This window comes from Salvelinus fontinalis, chromosome 8, assembly GCF_029448725.1.
Source record: "Salvelinus fontinalis isolate EN_2023a chromosome 8, ASM2944872v1, whole genome shotgun sequence".
In the NCBI taxonomy this organism is placed as follows: Eukaryota; Metazoa; Chordata; class Actinopteri; order Salmoniformes; family Salmonidae; genus Salvelinus; species Salvelinus fontinalis.
Window position 1 is genome coordinate 17,153,566 of NC_074672.1, and position 23,913 is coordinate 17,177,478.

Genomic DNA, 23,913 nt, shown 5'->3' on the forward strand with positions numbered 1-23,913 from the left:
CCGGCGTTCGCACCTTGGGGGGGGGGGTACTGTAACAGTCCTGACCTATTTATGTTAGTTTTATGTGTTTTTGGTCAGGGCATGTGTTTTGGGTGGGCAGTCTATGTTATCTGTTTCTATGTTGGTTTCGGTTTGCCTGGTATGGCTCTTGATTAGAGGCAGGTGGTTTGCATTTTCCTCTAATCAAGAGTCATATTTAGGTAGGGCATTCTCACTGTTTGTTTGTGGGTGATTGTCTCCTGTGATGTCTTCGTTATGTTCGATGTATTCACTTTTGGAGCTGTTTGGCTGTTCGTTCGTTTTGATGTACGTTCCTGTTCGTGAGTTTACGTTTGTTGATGTGAGTTTATGTTCAGGTTCCGTTGTACGTCGTTTTCTTATTTTGTAGTTTGTTAAAGTGTTTGTTTTCGTGTCATCAGTTTTCGTTATAAATAAAGATGGCATATTTCCCTAACTCCGCATATTGGTCAGAAGATCCTTCTCTCCTCACCTCATCCGAGGATGAGGAAAGCGACAGCTATTACAGATAAAATAGTTGACAATGCATGCCTGAAGACAGTGACGAACACATCCACTGATATCTGATGAACCTGAAAATTGGAAAAAAGAAAGGTTTTCCTATGGGTGACTACAATTGTACATATCCTTCTTTACATGTAATAGCAAATATTGGCCCTTTGTTTGTAAGGTTTGTCAGGTTTTGTCAACATTAATTCAAGCGACCCAATTTCAGAGCAGTGAGAATGAGTTAAGAAAATGGGACACCACGTAAGTCCATATAAAGGGTTAAAAAGGAAATTAGAACGTTAGAAGCAAATCACAAGAGCCATGCACAGAAAGAATGACGTGTCGTTGACAGCCACGCACACCTTTAGAGCAAAATATATGTTTTTTTTTGTGTTTTGATTGCATTGCGCCTTTCACTGTCCCATTCGCCAGAGGTCCCCTCAAGCGTAGGAGCCACAGGAGGCTGGTGGGCAGATATATAGGAGGATGGACTCATTGTAATGGCTGGAATGGAATGAGACGGTATCAAACACATAGTTTCAATTCTAGTCATTACAATGAGCCCGTCCTCCGATATCTCAGCGCACCAGCCATCACTGGTAGGTATTTTGAGAGTACCTACCGATGCAGCCTCGGACTCCTGGTCCTTTTTGCTGTCGTTGTCAAGCGCCTGTGGCTTGACCCAGGTGCCGGCACCAGCCTGAAACACAGTGCGCGCCTGTGGCTTCTGGCGTAAGCTGCTCTCCCAACCATAAATGCCCCTAATGGTGCCCTGAGGGACAACACACATGCACACACCTATTACGCACACTGCTCACAGACATTGTACAAGCGCACACACGTGGGCACAAGCGCACACACACCCAGTCATGCACTCACATCCAAGAATTGCTATGACTACCAAGCATAAAGTAGACCCACATGAAAAAAGAAGAAGAAAGATAAAGGAGAGGATAAAAAAGTTACTAACAAGGTTAGTTTGTTAGACACGGGTGAGATACTAGTATGAACTTGTCCCAAGCATTTAACGTTTTAATAAAAATGATTTAAAAGCATAGAGAATTGTTGATTGCACAAGCAACAGCAAAGCAAAGCATACTAGTGACTCTTACTTCACAAAACCTGCATAGAAAGGTTTGTCATAATGTCAAGCTTTGGAGACATGCAAATGACCCATGCATGTTTTGCTTTGTTTGATTCCAAAGAATGATATTGTTTCCATTGTCAGGTGTTGTCACGTGCAGTTTATTTTGATCTGTCACACCCCCACTATAGCAAGGTAAGAACACGTCAAAGCAGAACAGGTAAAAACAAACATAGTGTTACGTTCGCCAATGGAAGGATTGGACCAAGGTGCAGCGTGGTAGCTGTACATTATAATTTATTAAATGAACACCGAAAAAACAACAACAACAAATACGAAACGTAATGTCTAGTAGGGCTAAACAGCACAGTACCAAAAACAAGATCCCACAAACTACAGGTGGAAAAAGGCTGCCTAAGTATGAGACAACGATAGACAGCTGCCTCTGATTGGGAACCATACCCGGCCAACAAAGAAATAGAAAACATAGATTGCCCACCCTAGTCACACCCTGACCTAACCAAATAAAGAATTAAAAGGATCTCTAAGGTCAGGGCGTGACACATAGGCAACCATATTTACAGTATGTCCATCTTTGTTAATATTTCTTCAGTAACTTATGTGATTACAATCTTGTCTCATCACTGCAACGGGCTGGGGAGAGGCGAAGGTCGAGTCATGCGCCCGCCGAAACATGACCCGCCAAGCCGCTCTTCTTAACACCCGCCCACTTAATAGCCAGCTACACCAATGTGTCGGAGGAAACACCGTTCAACTGATGACACAGCCTGGGATCGAACCCCAGGTTATAGTGACACCGCAACAATGCAATGCAGTGCCTTAGACCGCTGCGCCACTTGGGAGGCCTGTCTGTCTGTTATGCATAGTTGATTATGAGTCACAAGAAAACAATAACATCCCCCTTAGTTAAATCTTAAGTTACCATATTTGTTGAATTGATTCACCCAATCCTACTAGACAAGAAATGTGATACAAAAAAACATCAACAAAATAATAAAAAACATTACCTCCATAGTATTTGTCCAAATGACGTTGTCCTCAACGAACACAGTATCGTCCTCATTCTTTGGCCCATCTACATAAACAAGTTTCATAGAAACCAAATCAATGTTTTAATGCAGAAAATACAAGAGTTTTGTCTGAAATTGTCAAAAGGTGAAAAGACAGAGAATAGATAAGTAAAAAGACAAGGTTGGGGTCAATTTCATTTACATTTAGTCAATGCAGGAAGTAAACTGAAATTCCAATTTCAGTTTACTTCCTGTGTCATTGACTGAATTGAAATGGAATTGATTTGACCCCAACCATGGAAGGTGGATTGTTAAGCATTCTCTGGTAATGTGTCACCTGTACATCAATTCAACTGAGTTTAAGGCCAGGCACCACACCCTAATAGGGTATTTTGTTCCCCTTAATCATATCACAATCAACTTTTACCAGTTGAATGTGGACACAAATATAATACTTTTTATATTAAACGTTTCTGAAATATTGTGCAAATTAGGTCATGTCATTAAATATGTGCATATTTGCATATCACACAAATCCAATTTTCTGGACACTGGATGAAGTCAGCCCAAATATTTTGGTTTCATTTAGTTAATACACTCCCAGGAGCTGACTTACATATAGCAGATTGTGGATAAATATTTTTTTCATCTTTCTATCTGTAAAATACTATTTAGAAAGATACGTAAAATGCATTTTTGGCAAATGTTTTTAAAGAAAATGTAATCCAGAATAAAAACATGACAACATATCAACAATTCCCTATGTATAAGTCTGAAGAACACGTCTAAGGATAACCACAAGAAAGTTGATGAATGAAGATGGCAGAGAAAAATGTGTTGGCGTGTGGGAAGAGTCTGAAATGGCAGTTAAAGACAAACTTACAATGCATTTAACCTACCAAATGCCAAACACTTATTTAGACCCAATCCCCGTAAATTACTACATATAGTCCAGTTTGTAACATTCTCTATGAAATTGGCTTTTAAGTTATGTGTGATTCAATGTAGTGAGCTTTGAAATTAAGGATGTATGACCATTTAAAAAAAATATACAATTCATGAAATGTTGATGACGGTAGTATGATAAACTAACGAAAAAATACATTTTCATCAACATTTTGACATTTGAATTTTTTTCTTTTTGAAAATACTAACATTAATAGACAAAAATACCCAAAACTCTTTAAATTGACGAGTAGATGCAAAAAAATATATATTTTTAGCCTGTGGTGACTGGCCTTAAGTGATATAGATGAATACCAATGATCATCTTCACTAACTGTCAATATCTTTTCTTACTGATTATCTTCTGCAGCCGCACTGTGCATGGCTTCACTGTCCCATTAAGGTAATTCACCTCTGGAAAACAACACATTGATGCTTCCATTATTAACAGGGATCCTGTGATAGAAGTATGTGAAACACTGAGAGAATCAATGGACAGTGTAAAATTAGATTGAGGTTATCATTAGGGATACTGTAGGTATAGATAGACTCCAACCCATATACCAGGGGTACTCAACTACTATTTAAGAAGGTCCGGTCACACAACCCACAGTTGAATCAATGTTGTTTCCATGTCATTTCAATTAAATTACATTAAACCAACATGGAATATACGTTGAATTGACATATGTGACCAGTGGGACATTTCCTAGGTGGCAAAGGTCCGTATGGATATTGTCACTTATCGATGTTGCTATTAACCCTCACCTCACGACCCATGCAACCCCAAACGGTTCACACCCCTTTTGTTGGCGGAATCAACATTTTGCCATTTATGAGCTCATTTTCTGCAACTCTATACATTTTCCATTTGGGGGGGGGGGGGGGGGGGGGGGTTGTTTACAGTTTTCTAGCTAAATTCCTGCAATTTTAATTTTGCTATGTCTTATTTGTGTTCATATGATTCCTAAGGCTCCCATTGGCACATAATCTGGCCATGATAACTACAAGATTTAGATAGCTGGTTAACCTAATTTACCTACCTAGCGAACATGGGCCAGTTGATCAACTGGAATTTTCTGACAGATTATAAAGATCTCTCTAAGGTTAACTGCCCATGCTGTCACGCCCTGGCCTTAGTATTCTTTGTTTCATTTATTATTTTAGTTAGGTCAGGGTGTGACATGGGGAAGGTATGTGTTTTTTGTATTGTCTGGGGTGGTTGTATGGTTTAGGGGGTTAAGTAGAGTAGATGGGTTAGTGTTCAGTGTAGGTGTCTAGGAAAGTCTATGGTTGCCTGAATTGGTTCTCAATCAGAGACAGCTGGTTATTGTTGTCTCTGATTGGGAGCCATATTTAAGGCAGCCATAGGCTTTAGCTGTTTGTGGGTAATTGTCTATGTGTAGTGTTTGTGTCAGCACTATTTGTCATATTAGCTTCACGGTCGTCAGTTTGTTATTTTGTTAGTTCGTGTATTAGTGTTTGTTTTTGTGTTTTTTCTCTCTTCTTAAAATAAAGAAGATGTATTTTGCACACGCTGCGCCTTGGTCCAATCTCTCACAGCAAGACGATCGTGACAGAATTACCCACCAATCTAGGACCAAGCGGCGTGTCAAGTGGCAACAGGACCCACCTACACAGGATTCATGGACATGGGAGGAGATACTGGATGGAAAGGGACCTTGGGCACAACCGGGAGAATATCGCCTCCCTCGTGAAGAGCTGGAGGCAGCTAAAGCCGAGAGGAGGCGATATGAGGAGGCAGCACGGAAGCAAGGCTGGAAGCCCTGGAGTACAACCCAAAAATTTATTGGGGGGGCCTTAAAGGGAGTGTGGCGAAGTCAGGTAGGAGACCTGCGCCTACTCCCTGTACTTACCGTGGAGAGCGAGAGTACGGGCAGACACCGTGTTATGCAGTAGAGCGCATGGTGTCTCCTGTACGCGTGCATAGCCCGGTTCGGTACATTCCAGCTCCACGTATCGGCCGGGCTAGATTGAGCGTTGAGCCGGATGTCATGAAGCCGGCCCAACGCATCTGGTCACCAGTGCGTCTCCTCGGGCCGGCTTACATGGCACCAGCCTTATGCATGGTGTCCCCGGTTCGCCTACATAGCCCGGTGCGGGTTATTCCACCTCCCCGCACTGGTCGGGCGACGGGGAGCATACAACCAGGTAAGGTTGGGCAGGCTCAGTGCTCAAGGGAGCCAGTACGCCTGCCCGGTCCAGTATTTCCGGCGCCACCTCCCCGCCCCAACCCAGTACCACCAGTTCCGGCACCTCGCACTAGGCCTAATGTGCGCCCCCAGGGTCCAGCATGCCCTGTTCCTTCTCCCCGCACTAGCCTGAAGGTGCGTGTCTTTAGCCGGGTACCTCCAGTTCCGGCACCACGCAACAGGCCTACAGTGCGTCTCAGCCGGCCAGAGTTTGCCGTCTGCCCAACGGCGCCTGAACTGCCCGTCTGCCCAATGGCGCCTGAACTGCCCTTCTGCCCAACGGCGCCTGAACTGCCCGTCTGCCCAACGGCGCCTGAACTGCCCGTCTGCCCAACGGCGCCTGAACTGCCCGTCTGCCCAACGCTGTCTGAACTGTCCGTCTGCCAAGTGCCGAATGAACTGCCCGTCTGTACTGAGTCTTCAAAGCCGCCCGTCTGTACTGAGCCTGCAAAGCCGCCCGTCTGCCATGAGCCTTCAGAGCCTTCCGCCAGACAGGAGCCGCCAGAGCCTTCCGCCAGACAGGATCAGCCAGAGCCTTCCGCCAGCCATGAGCAGCCAGAGCCGTCGGCCAGTCATGAGCAGCCAGAGCCGTCGGCCAGCCATGAGCAGCTAGAGCCGTCGGCCAGCCATGAGCAGCCAGATCCGTCGGCCAGCCATGAGCAGCCAGATCCGTCGGCCAGCCATGAGCAGCCAGATCCGTCGGCCAGCCATGAGCTGCCGTCCCTCAGTCCGGAGCTGCCGTCCCTCAGTCCGGAGCTGCCGTCCCTCAGTCCGGAGCTGCCGTCCCTCAGTCCGGAGCTGCAGTCCCTCAGTCCAGTGCTGCAGTCCCTCAGTCCGGAGCTGCAGTCCCTCAGTCCGGAGCTGCAGTCCCTCAGTCCGGAGCTACCCCCCCTCAGTCCGGAGCTACCCACCCTCAGTCCGGAGCTACCCACCCTCAGTCCGGAGCTACCCACCCTCAGTCCGGAGCTACCTCTCAGTCCGGAGCTACCCATCCGTCCGGTGGCGCCCTCTGGGATGGTCTTCAGTCCGGGACTTTCTACAAGGGCCGCCGCTCCAGAGGCGCCACCAAAGCGGGTATTGACAATGGTGGAGTGGGGGCCTCGACCCGCGCCCGAGCCGCCGCCATGATGGGGGGGCCACCCCGGACCCTCCCCTTCTGTTTCAGGTTCTGCGGCCGGAGTCCGCATCTTTGGGGGGGGGGGGTACTGTCACGCCCTGGCCTTAGTATTCTTTGTTTCATTTATTATTTTAGTTAGGTCAGGGTGTGACATGGGGAAGGTATGTGTTTTTTGTATTGTCTAGGGTGGTTGTATGGTTTAGAGGGTTAAGTAGAGTAGATGGGTTAGTGTTCAGTGTAGGTGTCTAGGAAAGTCTATGGTTGCCTGAATTGGTTCTCAATCAGAGACAGCTGGTTATTGTTGTCTCTGATTGGGAGCCATATTTAAGGCAGCCATAGGCTTTAGCTGTTTGTGGGTAATTGTCTATGTGTAGTGTTTGTGTCAGCACTATTTGTCATATTAGCTTCACGGTCGTCAGTTTGTTATTTTGTTAGTTCGTGTATTAGTGTTTGTTTTTGTGTTTTTTCTCTCTTCTTAAAATAAAAGAAGATGTATTTTGCACACGCTGCGCCTTGGTCCAATCTCTCACAGCAAGACGATCGTGACACATGCACTGCCAAATATACTATTATTCTACTATCCGCCTGTTGAGTATGGCTGCCATTTACTACTGTTATGTGCCACCACAACTACAACATATTATATGATGCAATTGGAAGCCATGAGATTTTTTGCTGTTTAGTGCTGATTAGGGTATCATGCCAAAATGCACTTTTGCTCTCAAGGCTTGTGCATTCCAGACAATGCTTAGACAATTCTAATGGCACCATACACCAGGCACGGGCCACGATAAAGTGACTAATGGGGAAGTTGAAATCGGCGAGGGGGCAACATTTTTTGGGGTTCTTGCAATGGAATTAGAGATCGACCGATTATGATTTTTCAACGCCGATACCGATTATTGGAGGATCAAAAAAAGCCGATACTGATTAATCGGACGATTTTTATATATATTTGTGATAAATTACATTTACAACAATACTGAATGAACAATAAACACTTTTATTTGAACTTAATATAATACATAAATAAATCAATTTAGTCTCAAATAAATAATGAAACATGTTCAATTTGGTTTATATAATGCAAAAACACAGTGTTGGAGAAGACATTAAAAGTGCAATATCTGCCATGTAAAAAAGCTAACATTTAAGTTCCTTGCTCAGAACATGAGAAAATATGAAAGCTGGTGGTTCCTTTTAACATGAGTCTTCAATATTCCCTGTTAAGAAGTTTTAGGTTGTAGTTATTATAGGAACTAAAAGACCATTTCTCTCTATACCATTTGTATTTCATATACCTTTGACTATTGGATGTTCTTATAGGCACTTTAGTATTGCCAGCCTAATCTCGGGAGTTGATTGGCTTGAAGTCATAAACAGCGCTGTGCATCCAAGCATTGTTAAGAGCTGCTGTTTGAATTAATGCTTACCAGCCTGCTGCTGCCTATCACTGCTCAGTCAGACTGCTCTATCAAATATCAAATCATATACTTAATTATAGTATAATAAACACACAGAAATACGAGCCTTTGGTCATTAATATGGTCAAATCCGGAAACTATAATTTCGAAAACCAAACGTTTATTCTTTCAGTGAAATATGTAACCGTTCCGTATTTTATCTTACGGGTGGCAACCCTAAGTCTAAATATTACTGTTACATTGCACAACCTTCAATGTTATGTCATAATTATGTAAAATTCTGGCAAATTAATTACGGTCTTTGTTAGGAATAAATGGCCTTTCAACAGATCGCAACAAGCCAGGCGGCCCAAACTGCTGCATATACCCTGACTCTGCTTGCACTGAACGCAAGAGAAGTGACACAATTTCCCTAGTTAATATTGCCTGCCAACATGAATTTATTTTAACTACATATGCAGATTTAAAAAATATACTTGTGTATTGATTCTAAGAAAGGCATTGATGCTTATGGTTAGGTGCATTGTTGCAACGATTGTGCTTTTTTCATGAATGCGCTTGTTAAATCATCAAGTTGAAGTAGGCTGTGATTCGATGATAAATTAACAGGCACCGCATTGATTATATGCAACGCAGAACAAGCTAGTTAACTTAGTAATATCATCAACCATGTGTAGTTAACTAGTGATTATGTTTGATAGTTTTTTTATAGGATATGTTTAATGCTAGCTAGCAACTTACCTTGGCTCCTTGCAGCCACAAGGTCATTTTGATGCTGCACTCGTGTAACAGGTGGTCAGCCTGCCAAGCAGTCTCCTCATGGATTGCAATGTAATCGGCCATAACCGGAATCCAAAAAGGCCGATTACCGATTGTTATGGAAACTTGAAATCGGCCCTAATTGGAATTATATTGAATTCTGCTTATATCACGCTACAACACAATAAACACAGTTCAAATTCCGAGACTTCGAGATCATTGACTGCTTTTGAAATCTGTACCCGGAGCTACGGGAAGTAGGGGTACTGAGGATATTGCAGCACCCCCTGAAAAATCGGAATAAAATAAAATCTCTATATTTTTAAAATAATAATCATTTTAATATTTTTTTCTTCACTAAAGTTGTAACGGTTTCTCTCCTCCTCTTCGTCTGAAGAGGAGGAGTAGGGATCGGACCAAAACGCAGCGTTGTATGCAGACATAAAGAATTTATTAAAGACAAGACGAAAACACGAAGAACACTAGAATAGATTACAAAACAACAAAACGACGTAGACAGACCTGAACATGTGAACTTACAATAAAACACGAAGAACGCACGAACAGGAACCGACTAACCAAACGAACGAAAACGAAACAGTCCCGTGTGGTGCGACAGACACAGACACAGGAACAATCACCCACAAACAAACAGTGAGAACAGCCTACCTTAATATGGTTCTCAATCAGAGGAAACGTCAAACACCTGCCCCTAATTGAAAACCATATCAGGCAACACATTGAACCCAACATAGAAACACATAACATAGAATGCCCACCCCAACTCACGCCCTGACCAACTAAACACACACAAAAACAAGGAAAACAGGTCAGGAACGTGACAAAAGTAGTGTACTGGGTGGGCACTTACTAGTCCTGTATTAGCCAACCTATATAGCCGTCTGTAGTGTAGCCCAAAAAATTGTTCTTCTATGTCAACCAATGGCGGCGATGACGTGGATGTCGATTAAGGCATGTTGATTAAATGCAGAAGACACATTTCGGTTGAATGCATTCAGTTCTGAAACTGACTACGTACCCCCTTTCCCAATCATTCCCAGTCAATGGTATGGTACGTTATCATAGCTACCCCATATAAGAATACCATCTCTTTTACATTACAATATACTGTATGTAAATAACAATAATTCTTGCCCACTCTAAAATATAAATCTGTCTATTACCTCTATTACACGAACACAACCAACCTTATATAATACTACCCCTAGACATGCAAACCTGAAGCATGCTCATGCTACACTAACCTACCCCAACAATGGAGAGCTGCCGCCATCTTGAGCAACTCAACCCATTTAAGCTAACCCTTTCATGTGCTAATCCACTTGATAAGCCGCTTACCGGTACACACACAAACTAATGCTAACTCAAAATGGAGCTGTACCCTAAAAAAAGCATTTGAGGGCTCTTGTGTGTGATACGCTATACTACAGTACATTTCATACAGTGATAATAAAATATATTATAGTCCTATTCCAGTCCCTTAATGAAACAATATACCTGATGGAATCTTTCTGGGACGACCTCTCTTCTTCATGCCAGGCTCGTAGATACTGTTGTTGTCTGATAGAGCGCTGTCATTGGTCAGGTCTACTTCCCGAACGGAGTCCAGCTCACTTTCTGTCACACTGTCAGTGAACTGGGCAACGTCCCCATTCTCCACAGCCTGAGAACACAGACCGACACAAATAATATAGATGCAGATACAGACGCAAGCACACACAGATAAGAACATAAATGGGACAATATCAACACAATGGGTAAGGAGTGCAGGAGTGCAGTGAGTGCAGTGACATACAAGTGTGTGATGCTTTTTGTCTTTCCCCTACCTGTGTGAAGACCTTCTGAGCTTCAAGTGGGGGGCAAGGCATGGCTAAGAGGGTCAAAACAAGTTTCCTGAAGATGCTGGTCGATCCAGAAGCCTTCAACACAGTGCACCAATGTTGCTCCAGCGAGGTGGCTGCAGAGCCATTTTGGATGCCCCCATCAGATCCATTTTCTCCCTCTTCCCACTCTCCCTCCTCTGCCAGCTGGTACTCCAGGAACTCCTTGTTCAGCTGGCTGATCTCCTCAGGTGAGCTGCAGAGCCCAAGTTTAGCCCCCAGCTCTCCCACCACCTTCCCTGTGACCTTCAACCTACCCTGGGGGCTCAGTAACTGGGCCATGCTCCTCAACACGCCGTCACTCAGAGGCAGCCCCTCCGCCACGCTGGCTGTAAGTGCTGTGTAGAAAGACAGAGCCTGTTCCTGTAAAAACTGCAGTGCTTCACTTCCTGACTCTGATGACTCACACAGGAAGTCCTCCACTGCAGCCCCACCTATGTTCAGCTCTGGCCCTGGCAGGTGGAACTTTGTGGTCTTGAGGAGAGAGACATCACGTTCCTTGAGGAAACGCACGACAGCTTGAGGACGGAGGAAACTGGAGGCATAGGAGCGCAGGAGGTTGCTGGCTTCCTGTAGGATCTGCACCAGGTCGGCCCGGGCCGAGCCCTCATGGTGGTGCAGTCGCTCCTGGAAGGCACAGAGGGGCTCCAGGGCCTGGTTTAGGAACATAAAGGTAGCCCTGATTTGGGGATCCTGCAGTTGTGTGCAGATCAGTTTGGCCTTCTCATCTACGTCATCCTCTTTGTTACAGGAGCTGAAGTGGGAGATTAGATCTGTCCACATTTCCAACACTTTCCTGGCTAACATGCAGAAGTTAAGGCAGCAGGTGGTGAGAGGAAGGGTAAGGCCATTGATACTGGTTATGCTAGAAAACAGTTCCTTCAGGTTGTCATTCTTGGTGGAGCAGAAGGAGTAGTGGGAGTAGATATCTACAATTAGCTCCTGGGCCTGAGTGGAGAGCTCTACCATCCCAGCATGGCAGGATGCATCAGCCACTCCATACAGCCTACCTAGCACCACCACGTTGGGGTTGAGCTCCCTAAGCTGTGAGCAAATCTGCTCAGAGGCAGCACCGTTACCATCTGTGTAGAGAGCAGCGAGGTTAACTGCAGGAAGCCCAAACCTCTTCAAGGTCTCCACCAAAGCCGCAGCAGTTTCCTCTCCAGTATTGTCTTCGGCTGGAGACTGCAGGACATCCAACAGCCTGATGCAGTGTTTGGCTGCCTTCACATCAAAATAGCCTACTAGAACTACAGAAGCTATGCTAGCCTCCCCTAGCACCACTCCTCCGTACATGTATATGCAGTAAGGAGTCTTTTGGCAAGCGGACACTATGTCTTCTGGGTACTGTAGTCCCAGGACATACTGACCGTATCTGTTAGACACCTGGTCCCCAGCCGCGGACGGACCAGAGACGCAGTTAACCTGAATGAAGCACAGGACCAACTCACTACAGGGTGGACAGCTGCTAATGCTGCCCTGCCTGCTCTTTCTCGCCTCTGTTCTTACGTTGCATCCATTGGCAGCCAGGGTAAGCTTGTGGTGCCTCTTGCACTGCGAGTGACGCTTGAGGTCAAGAAGGCCCGAGTGATAGATGTTGAAATTCATGTCACACAGACTGCAGTAGGCATGGAACTCTCCCAGAGTGCTGGGCCCTACCCAGGAGTGCGTCTCTCTCCATATATCTTCATAAACTATACGTTTCCTTTGATACTTCCCTAAAGATTCTTCATCTGTGTCGGTTTCCAACCCCCCTGTCGGAAAAAAGGAAAACACAAACTGATTAACACAAAAATACCAACAATATTCCATCCGGAATATAAAGTCACAAACAGCACAAAGAACATTTCAACTCAAGATTAGAGCCCTGCACAGGCATGAATTTTAAGCCCGAGCCATACCCGCGACTTTCAGGCCCTGTCTTACCCAGGTTCGAGTGCTTCTGCCAAATTTAAGGTGCATGTGTCCCTGCCTCAAATTAGAGATAACTTCCTTCATTAGTATCCATTTGCTGCTCGTCTGTGTCTGTTCCTCGCTCCCTGCGCTGCAAGCGGTCTGCTGCTAGTCTGCGTGTGTGTGTGTATCCATGACAAGACTTTTAGATATTAGCTAGCTACATTTCGCCACTCTAAACTCTGACAAAACTCAATGAACATGACTATTTCTGTGAAATAATCTCTCCTGTCGACTCTGACAATAATCTTGTGGTCTTATATTTGACCTGGTTGAAGCACTTCTGACACTGTGTTATGATCTTAGCAAGATATGAATGCAGAGCATGAGAAAATGACTTAGCTTCAAAATGCAAGTGATCGTATTAATTAAAAACAGGCCCTACCCAGCCCTAACCAATGTATAGTTTAAGGGGCCTGTCGGGCTCGGGGAGCAGAGCACTACTCAGGATAAGTGAGAGAATGGATACCTGATTGACTGGGGTTGCGGCTGGCAGACTTGCGGCCAAGTCCCTGGGGGGAGCGGAGGGGGGGTCTGGCAGGCTGGATCTCCTGGCCCTGGCGAGCTTCCACAGGGTTATACACCTGCCCCACCAGGTTAGCCTTGAAAAACCTCTTGAACCACTTCAGGAATACGAAGTTGGGCTGGAACCTTCCGTTCATCAGCTCCTCCACTGGAACAAACTAAAGGGGAGGGATTTAGAACAATAAGCAAATACCACATGGAAGCAAAGGGCAAATCCCTATCAACCCTCTGCCCAGCGATAAAATATTAACGTACAATCAACAAAAATATCCTTGATTTACAGTTAATGTGATGGATAAGAAAGTATGGGTGTAGTCTAACCTTGGTGACACCAGTCTTTCGGAAGCCAGCTTGAAGCAGATTGTAGTTGTGGATGAAGTCGGGTGTGTCCTGGGCCTGGAACTTCACTGTGCTCATGTCAATGCACCCAGGGAAGAGCCAGTCCATCAGCTGGCAGTAGCAGGAACCTGCACACCACACACACAATACAAGTTTAAGACTATCTAGTAACAAGGGAGAGCAGGACAGAATAGCCAGTAGTGAAACATGCGTTCAAATGTTATTGGTCACATGCACATGTTTAGCAGATGTTATTGCAGGTGTAGCGAAACGCTTGTGTTTCATCAGTCAATAGAGAGAAAAATACCTGCCCACTAAGTGTCAGGAGTCTACATTTCACAACTGTACAGTACCAGTCAAAAGTTTGGACACAACTTCTCATTCAAGGGTTTTTCTTTGTCATTACTATTTTATACATTGTAGAATAATAGTGAAGACATCAAAACTATGAACTAACACATACAGAATCATGTAGTAACAAAAAAAGTGTTAATTAAATCAAAATATATTTTATATTTCAGAATCTTCAAAGTAGCCACCCTTTGCCTTGATGACAGCTTTGCATACTCTTGGCATTCTCTCAACCAGCTTCATGAGGAAGGCTTTGAAGGAGTTCCCACATATACTGAGCACTTGTTGGCTGCTTTTCCTTCACTCTGCGGTCCAACTCATCCCAAACCATCTCAATTGGTTTGAGGTCGGGTGATTGTGGAGGCCAGGTCATCTGATGCAGCACTCCATCACTCTCCTTCTTGGTAAAATAGCCCTTGCACAGCGTGGATGTGTGTTTTGGGTCATGGGATGGTGTATCGCTGCAGAATACTGTGGTAGCCATGCTGGTTAAGTGTGCCTTGAATTCAAAATAAATCACTGACGTGTTACCAGCAAAGCATCCCCACACCTCCTCCTCCATGCTTCACGGTGGGAACCACACACGCGGAGATCATCCATTCACCTTCTCTGCATCTCACAAAGACACAGCGGTTGGAACCAAAAATCTCACATTGGGACTCATTAGACCAAAGTACAGATTTTCACCGTTCCAATGTCCATTGCTCATGTTTCTTGGCCCAAGCAAGTCTCTTCTTCTTATTGATGTCCTTAAGTAGTGGTTTCTTTGCAGCAATTTGACCATGAAGGCCTGATTCACACATTCTCGTCTGAACAGTTGATGTTGAGATGTGTCTGTTCCTTGAACTCTGTGAAGCATTTATTTGGGCTGCAATCTGAGGTGTAGTTAACTCTAATGAACTTATCCTCTGCAGCAGAGGTAACTCTGGGTCTTCCTGTGGCAGTCCTCATGAGAGCCAGTTTCATCATAGCACTTGAAGTTTTTTGCGACTGCACTTGAAGAAACTTTCCAAGTTCTTGACATTTTCCAGATTGACTAATCTTCATGCCTTAAAGTAATGATGGTATATTATTTCTCTTTGGTTATTTGAGCTTTTCTTGACATAATATGGACTTACGCATTCCTGCGTCTGTCTCCCGAACCATTCATACCAACGTGACCAAGGTTTCATACCAAGTTTTCTGTGATGGTGAATAAAAAGTTGGCTACAGTTCAACACAAAATGTTGTCAGATACTTACAGTGTGTTCTGGTAATATCTGAGCTGGCTAGCCAGCTAGATAGCTAACTAGCTAACAAGCTAGCAAACTAACCAAAATATTTTCTAGAAAGTTGCTTTTAGTTGCCTGGCTTGTTAGTGACATATCCTAAACACATTTTTAATCTAATGTTTTTTTTGGCATGTAACGTTGCTATTTGGACCCAGCTGCTGCGATGTCATGGGCCATGTATGTGTTTATACTTTTTCATAATGACAATGACATGTATAGAATGTTCATGATTTAATGTGTGGCAAAGCATATACAGAAAACAAAGACAAACACAATTTATTTTCAAAATAACAGAAGAGTATATTTTGAGTTTAATTATGGTCTGTGCAGCATATAGGCTACATGGCTGCGCCATGCAAATTAAATCGATAGTTCTTATTTTGTTCATTAAACAGACAAGACACACTTACATTCATTCCCCTGTTCTGATCTCAGTCAACCCACATATATTTTATAGTAAGAATTAATATAATAGATTATAACAGAATAAAATATCAATAATATCTTTCACACACAAATTGAGTGTCACAGAACGTGTGGAACCTGTCATATAACAAAAAAATTGTATTTTAAAACAGAGCCCACGTCCTCATTTTTTGCTGCAGAATTCGAATCTTCTCTTTCTGATCATGTAAAGAAACTTAAATTTCAGAAAGTAGCTTTTTTGATCCACGTTGGATGTGATCACACCATTGCGCAATTTCTCCATTCAAACTCCCCACCAGTTATTCTGTCTGAAGACAGCTAGGTTTCTAACTTAAACTACAGATCGCTAGGAGCCTAGGGATATTAACCCATCATTTATTAGCTAAATATAAGTGCCTTTAAATATTTACCTGTCAAAGTCAAGAAATAATTTGTGAAATGACAGTATGCGTTCCACCAGGCTAAATGCCAAAGCATTTATGTGACAGTAGAGAAGAACAGCTCAAGGAAATAATTAGATACATTTAAATTGAGAGAATAAATGCATTACAAGTATATCTGTGAAGCTTTGTGATTGACAAGGACAAGTTTGATGTCTGACAAAAATGACGAAAAGTGACATTTATACTGAGAAGTTAGCTGGACTTTTAAATACATTACCGCAATCATGACTAGGCCGGTTGACGGAAATAAAAGTACAGGTTTTGCAGCTGGCAATACCTTTCAGATATAAAGAAAAGTTCGACAAAAAGTTGGCGGCAAAATGTCTTGTTTGGAAAAGCGGTACTAGTGAGACGGTACCTGAACATATCTGCTCTACCCTGGTGAATTTGATGTCCAGGATCTTATTGAGCCAGTCCAACACCTCAAAACGGCTGCATTTCTCTGCAGTGGCATCTGGGGTCTGGTCCGGGTCCACATATGTCGCCATTTTTTTGTTACCTAGAAAATTACACAACACAGAGAAGTTTCACATGGACATTATAGCATTTCTTTTAAATCAAACATTTGCACCTGTGTGTAATCATTTGCTGGTATAAGATATTATACACCAACAACTAAATAACAATCCTATATTCAAGCCTATATTTTCTTGTGTCAAATTTGTAATAACCAGTGTCACATTTTGTATTTCTTGACAATAGTAAATATGTAATCTGAAGCCTTAACAGCCTCCAATCAGGTAAAAAGAAGATGGGGACCAGTATTTCATAGGAAGGGAGACAGCTCTATGTTGTCACAACAACTGATGTGCCTATCAAGGTAATTCCTACCTTTTGGACCTCAACTTTTGGGAGGAAAAGTATATGCACTGTATATATATATATTCACACTACCATTCAAAAGTTTGGGGACACTTAGAAATGTCCTTGTTCTTGAAAGAAAAGCTACATTTGTGTCCGTTAAAATAACATAAAATTGTATCAGAAATACAGTGTAGACATTGTTAATGTTGTAAATAACTATTGTAGCTGGAAACGGAAGATTTTCTATGGAATATCTACAGAGGCCCATTATTAGCAACCATCACTCCTGTGTTCCAATGGCACATTGTGTTAGCTAATCTAAATTAATCATTTAAAAAGGCTAATTGATCATTAGAAAACCCTTTTGCAATTATGTTAGCACAGCTGAAAACTGTTTTGCTAATTAAATAAGCAATAAAACTGGCCTTCTTTAGACTAGTTGAGTATCTGGAGCATCAGCATTTGTGAGTTCGATTACAGGCTCAAAATGGCCAGAAACAAATTTCTTTCTTCTAAAACTCGTCTGTCTAGTCTTGTTCTGAGAAATTAAGGCTATTCCATGCGAGAAATTGCTAAGAAACTGAAGATCTCGTACAACGCTGTGTACTACTCCCTTCACAGAACAGCGCAAACTGGCTCTAACCAGAATAGAAAGAAGAGTGGGATGACCCGGTGCACAACTGAGCAAGAGGACAAGTACACTAGAGTGTCTAGTTTGAGAAACATACGCCTCACAAGTCCTCAACTGGCAGCTTCATTAAATAGTACCCGCAAAACACCAGTCTCAACGTCAACAGTGAAGAGGCAACCCCCGGGATGTTGGCCTTCTAGGCAGAGTTGCAAAGAAAAAGCCATATCTCAGACTGGAATAGCCTTCATTTCTCAGAACAAGAATAGACTGACGAGTTTCAGAAGAAAGGTCTTTGTTTCTGGCCATTTTGAGCCTGTAATCGAACCCACAAATGCTGATGCTCCAGATACTCAACTAGTCTAAAGAAGGCCAGTTTTACTGCTTCTTTAATCAGAACAACAGTTTTCTGCTGTGCTAACATAATTGCAAAATGGTTTTCTAATGATCAATTAGCCTTTTAAAATGGTAGAGTAAATGGCTGTTAGTCGGCTAGTGACAGTGACTAGGTTCAGGGCAGGGTACTGGGTGGAGGCCGGCTAGTGATGGCTATTTCACAGTCTGATGGCCTTGATATAGAAGCTGTTTTTCAGACTCTCGCCCCCAGCTTGTACTGACCTCGCCTTCTGGATGATATCGGGGTAAACAGGCCGGGGCTTGGGTGGTTGATGTCCTTGATATTTTCTACATTTTAGAATAATAGTGAAAACATCAAAACTATGAAATAACACATAAAGAATCATATAATAACCAGAAAAGTGTTAAACATATCAAAATATATTTTATATTTGAGATTCTTCAAATAGCCACCCTTTGCCTTGATGATGGCTTTGCACACGCTTGACATTCTCTCAACCAGCTTCACCTGGAATGCTTTTCCAACAGTCTTGAAGGAGTTCCCACATATGCTGAGCACTTGTTGGCTGCTTTTCCTTCACTCTGAGGTCCGACTCATTCCAAACCATCTCAATTTGGTTGAGGTCGGGGAATTGTGGAGGCCAGGTCATCTGATGCAGCACTCCATCACTCTCCTTCTTGGTAAAATTGCCCTTACACAGCCCAGTGGTGTGTTGGGTCATTGCCCTGTTGAAAAACAAATGATAGTCCCACTAAGCCCAAACCAGATGGGATGGCCTATTGCTGCAGAATGCTGTGTTAGCCATGCTGGTTAAGTGTGCCTTGAATTCTAAATATATCACAGACCGTGTCAACAGCAAAGCACCCCCACACCATAACACCTCCTCCTCCATGCTTTATGGTGGGAAATACACATGCAGAGATCATCCGTTCACCCACAACGCGTCTCACAAACTCCAGACCAAAGAACAAATTTCCACCGGTCCTTTAGTAGTGGTTTCGTTGCAGCAATTCGACCATGAAGGCCTGATTCACACATTCTCGTCTGAACAGTTGATGTTGAGATGTGTCTGTTACTTGAACTCCGTGAAGCATTTATTTTGCCTGCAATTTCTGAGGCTGGAAAATCTAATGAACTGATCCTCTGCAGCAGAGGTAACTCTGGGTCTTCCTTTCCTGTGGCGGTCCTCATAAGAGCCAATTTCATCATAGCTTTTGACGGTTTTGCGATTGCTCTTGAAGAAACTTCTTGAATTGTTCCGAATTGACTGACCTTCATGTCTTAAAGAAATTTCTCTTTGCTTATTTGAGCTGTTCTTGCCATAATATAGCTTTGGTCTTTTACCAAATAGGTATGTCTTCTGTATATCACCCCTACCTTGTCACAACACAACTGATTGGCTCAAATGCATTAAGAAGGAAAGAAATTCCACAAATGAACTTTTAAGAAGGCACACCTGTTAATTGAAATGCATTCCAGGTGACTACCTCATGAAGCTGGTTGAGAGAATGCCAAGGCAAAGAGTGGCTATTTGAAGAATATCAAATCTAAAATATATTTTGATTTGTTTGACATATTTTTGGTTATTACACGATTCCATATGTGTTAATTTCAGAGTTTTGATGTCTTCACTATTATTCTACAATGTAGAAAATAGTCCAAAAAAAGAAAAACCCTTGAATGAGTAGGTGTTTTAAAACTTTTGACCAGTAGTACACTTCCACCTTTCTACCCAGAGAGTTCTTTATTCCTATCTGCACAGTGTACTGAGAACCCAGTTGGCTGTACGGACGGGGACAGTATATCTGGAGAGCCATGATTCCGTGAAACAGAGTATGTTACAGTCCCTGATGTCCCTCTGAAAGGAGATCATTGCCCAGAGCTCGTCTACTTTTTTGTCCAGGGCCTGAACATTAGTGATTAATATACTCGCACGTGTTGGATGGTGTGCACGCCTCCTGAGTCGGACAAGAAGTCCACTGCGAATACCTCTCCTCCTCCGGTGGCATCTTGGAGCAGCCTCGGGGATAAGTTAAATTGCCTTGTTGTACGAACAAAGGATCCAATTCGGTAAATTCGTATTTCTGGTCTGAATGCTGGTAAGTTAACACTGCTCTGATATCCAAAAGTTATTTAGTATGTAATAATGAAAAAACCGCCTGGGCAAATAATATAAGAAATAACACAAAAAATGTTACTAAATACTGCAAAGTTGCTTAGGAGCCAGAAACAGAGCTACCATGTCTATCAGCACTATCGTGTCATGTAAATAGACAATAAAGTGTATTGTATCATAAAATATAAATGTATTATGCAACTATAAATAAATATTGACATTCGTAATTTATTTACTATCTTTTCTAACAAAATGTTCACCCTGTGAGGTGCATAATCCTTACAGGGTTGAAATGTGGAGGCTAAATTAGCTATTGCTCTGTGCGATTGCAATTGAGCTAACATAATGGTAAACACTTGAAGAGGATTTTAACTTGTATATCAAACTTATTTAGACATTTTGAAATTGTATTAACTTTCTCTATAATTTAGCCCAACAGGGTGGAAATGTATAAGTGAGACAAACAGACTAACATCATGAAACATGTCTATCCTCCTGGTACCCAGCAATTCATTTTTGTCCTCTCTAGTGGACATCAGTTGTTGGTCCGTATCTCTGAGGCCATTCAAGCGTATTAAGTCCTGTTGTCCCTTTGTGAGGACATTCTGGGCATTTCAATGATGTCACATGTTGGGGGTGAGACTTTGACAACGTTATCTTCCTGGTTCTTTAAAAAATGGCTGACATTACAATTTGCACATTTTATGGACATTTTAAAGGAGGGTGTAATTACTAATTATAGCAAGTGAATATCTCAGGAATAGTTAAGTGAGTTTTCAGGACTTTGTAAATAAGAGCTAAATAAGAGCTTATCAAGAAAATTCCTCTATAGTGGACACTTGGATGCCGTGACTATGTTTTTCAGCAACTGTACCCATTGACTGTAATGTTTTTTCTCTCTTCCTATTTAAATCCTAATGACCACTACAGAGGACAATTTTGCAGATACAATAAAAGACAAATAACAATATTTTAAAAATATATATAATCTTGGTATTGTGTTTTTTCACCCTAAACACTTTTGTTAAAAAAAATTAAAAAATCTCAAACTTTTCGGGTCTCAGGAGAATACATTTACTTAGCCTTGCTCTGTTGTTTTACCACCCCAAATATTATGACACTTCCTGAATGTAATGTCATTGCAGGAAGGGGCTGATTTTTGAAAGGGGAATTACTACAACCTATCAGGGTGGGAAGTGAAATCAGGGAAACACAGAAAATCTTAATACAATATTCATGAAAAAACTTGTTTAAGAGAAATGTAAGTAGGATTATAAAATAATCAAGAAAGATTTTAAATATTGTATTATTTAATGTCTTATAGGTCTCATAGAAGTTGATGAATAGCACCCCGGAATATGACAAAAACAACTACATCCACTAAAAACAAATCCATATCTTTGTGTTTTTATGGTAAATCCCACCTAACTTTTTATTTAAAGCCCTTAGGAATGTACATGTTACACTAAATAAGAGATTATATTTTCTGGGGACAGAAAAGGCACCAGAGTGGAGGAATTAGCCTACCCATCCCATTATTAAACCAACCCCGGTCCCCTTCAGGGGGCAGCATGGGGTATTGGGGTAGAAAACCGACCAATGGATGAGGTCGCTCAATCTTTTGTTCTACAGAGAAAGGACTGATTTACTTTTTGCTGTTGTGTGGCAATGGTCAAAGGACAGTTCTTCGTCAAATCAATTCTACTATTTTACACAACTTATTTCAGTATTATTAGGCTATCCTTCATTAAGGCCCACTGGTACTACAATATACAACAGACCGGGTTCATCATAAGACTGAAGGACTCAGAAAAAGGAAACTGCTATGACAATGCAACGGGTCGTTCATTAGGTTTAATTGTTGTATAAGTATATGGGTGTTACATAGGTGAAGTCAAATCATCGAATCCATGGCTGAGAATATTGCTGCCAAACGCGTTTGCAAAATGTGCAAACCACATTGCTTTCCCTTTCTCCGTCAGTTCCGACACCCTGGTCTTATTTTCTCCTCCCCTTTTCCAAAGTGTATGAAGAAATCTCGCGGGGTAATTTTTGCCGCGAATGTTCCGTACAAAGAACTGCAGAGCAGTCAGTCTTTCCTCTATCTTTTCTCCGATACAGCTTATGTCAAATGTTGCATGTTCTGGCAGTGTGACAGTTGTAGTAGGCCAACCACAAAGTAAACTAAAAGTATATTGACTTGAAGCCGGCATCTATCCCGTGTTCTACATTGTAACAAATTGCCTGTCATGCACACCGGAGTTCAGGATATGGTTATTCTGTTGTCTAGCCTTTTTTGTCAATAAAGCTGTTGCCTTTGTACTGGTGGGTAATCCAAGATATCACGACACTATAGGCTACTGTAGATATTGTTAACAAACAACATTGTTCACCTAATCTTGTTATTCAGCATTGCCATCTCTAATGTCCCCAAACTGATATATAAACAAATACTGTAGATTGATTATAAAAGACTGGGAGCATCATGTCTACTGACATTGTTTGATCAAATACAGTACCGTAACAGAGGAGTAAGCATGCTGGCTCCTAAACTGTAGCCTTGTCTTTTGTGTCAACCAGTCTTTGTGCTTTTGTGCATTAGGCTCCATGTAGTTGTTGACCACTACATAATGTCGGCTATGCAAAATAAACGGATAATCATAGCTTCACCATGCTTCTCCTGGTGCACGATGGAGAATGATAACCAGTGGCCTAAAATATGAATCAAGGGTCACCTACCTTCGTTGTCCCTTCCTCCGGGTAGACTCTGCCACCCGGTTTGAGAACCACAGGCTTCTTTCTCGATACTCTCCAATGACGTCTCTCCAACCTGGCTATTCTTGATCGGGATTGGCCGACTGTACGAAAAGGGGACGTCCCATTGCTATACATACAATGGTAGCGCTAGAGTAAGAAAAATAGCACGGCTCAGATGTTGAAATTGTGTAAGATTATACAATTATCTTTTATTCGCATTTCGAATATGGCGATAGCTCGACGATTTATGGAAACACACAAACGCCTGTGTGTAATGTCCCGTTGGCGACTTCGGTTGATCGTCTCGAACTTTATGGGCAGGATTGGGGCCAGGAGTTCTTCACCAAGTTGGCCGACTGAGTTCGACTGAAAAACCTCCTGAACATATGAATATCACCAAACCGAAGGCCAACATATAGCCTAACACTAACATTAGACCAGACAACCACGAAATTAAACAGACTAACTGAATTGAAGCCGTTTGCGCATTTTTAAAGTTTAAAACACACAGGCTAAATTGCTAAATTATTATTGCGCATGGGCGGAGATGTTTGATGAACTAGTCATGAGATTATTATGACTTTAACTAGTGATGATCGCCGGTAAACTGATACTTTTGTTGCAACAAAGTTGTCATTTGATAGTTTTGAGTCTTCAAAATTCTTAGACGTTCCTCGTATTGCATTAGGCCTACTTAGCCTAATTATGTTTTAATGTAGGCCTAATCACTTATGCTGTAATGAGTCAGCCATCAAAACAAATCCACAAGATAGCTACTGTCTGTAGCGTAACACTTGCTGAAGTTACAAATCGTGACATGGATACAACGTATGTAGTCTATCATCATTAGCAAGGTCTACAATGTAGCCTATCAACCGCAATTGACTAGGTATAACCTTTAATTTCAAATCAAATGGCAGTGTGAATGTTAATCGACGAGGCAACACTATTTAAAAGTTTG

The 23,913-nt window shown here is 42.4% G+C and overlaps 1 protein-coding gene across 4 annotated transcripts in view; it reads right to left on the minus strand.

The window, feature by feature from the left end:
* The window catches only part of LOC129860749 (DNA (cytosine-5)-methyltransferase 3A-like), a 36,883-nt gene extending 13,804 nt beyond the window's left edge, over positions 1-23,079 (minus strand). The window contains exons 1-9 of one of the 4 annotated variants that reach the window (XM_055931449.1): positions 22,935-23,079; positions 16,648-16,788; positions 13,781-13,926; positions 13,404-13,617; positions 10,928-12,735; positions 10,599-10,764; positions 3,922-3,981; positions 2,620-2,687; positions 1,130-1,279 (exon numbers count right to left, since the gene is read on the minus strand). In XM_055931449.1, coding sequence (XP_055787424.1) covers positions 1,130-1,279; positions 2,620-2,687; positions 3,922-3,981; positions 10,599-10,764; positions 10,928-12,735; positions 13,404-13,617; positions 13,781-13,926; positions 16,648-16,777 — 2,742 coding nt within the window. In that variant the 5' untranslated portion in view covers positions 16,778-16,788; positions 22,935-23,079. The remainder of the gene's footprint in view (positions 1-1,129; positions 1,280-2,619; positions 2,688-3,921; positions 3,982-10,598; positions 10,765-10,927; positions 12,736-13,403; positions 13,618-13,780; positions 13,927-16,647; positions 16,789-22,934) is intronic. The other 3 variants (XM_055931450.1, XM_055931451.1, XM_055931453.1) reach the window with 3 other exon arrangements.
* Positions 23,080-23,913: the final 834 nt, after the last annotated feature.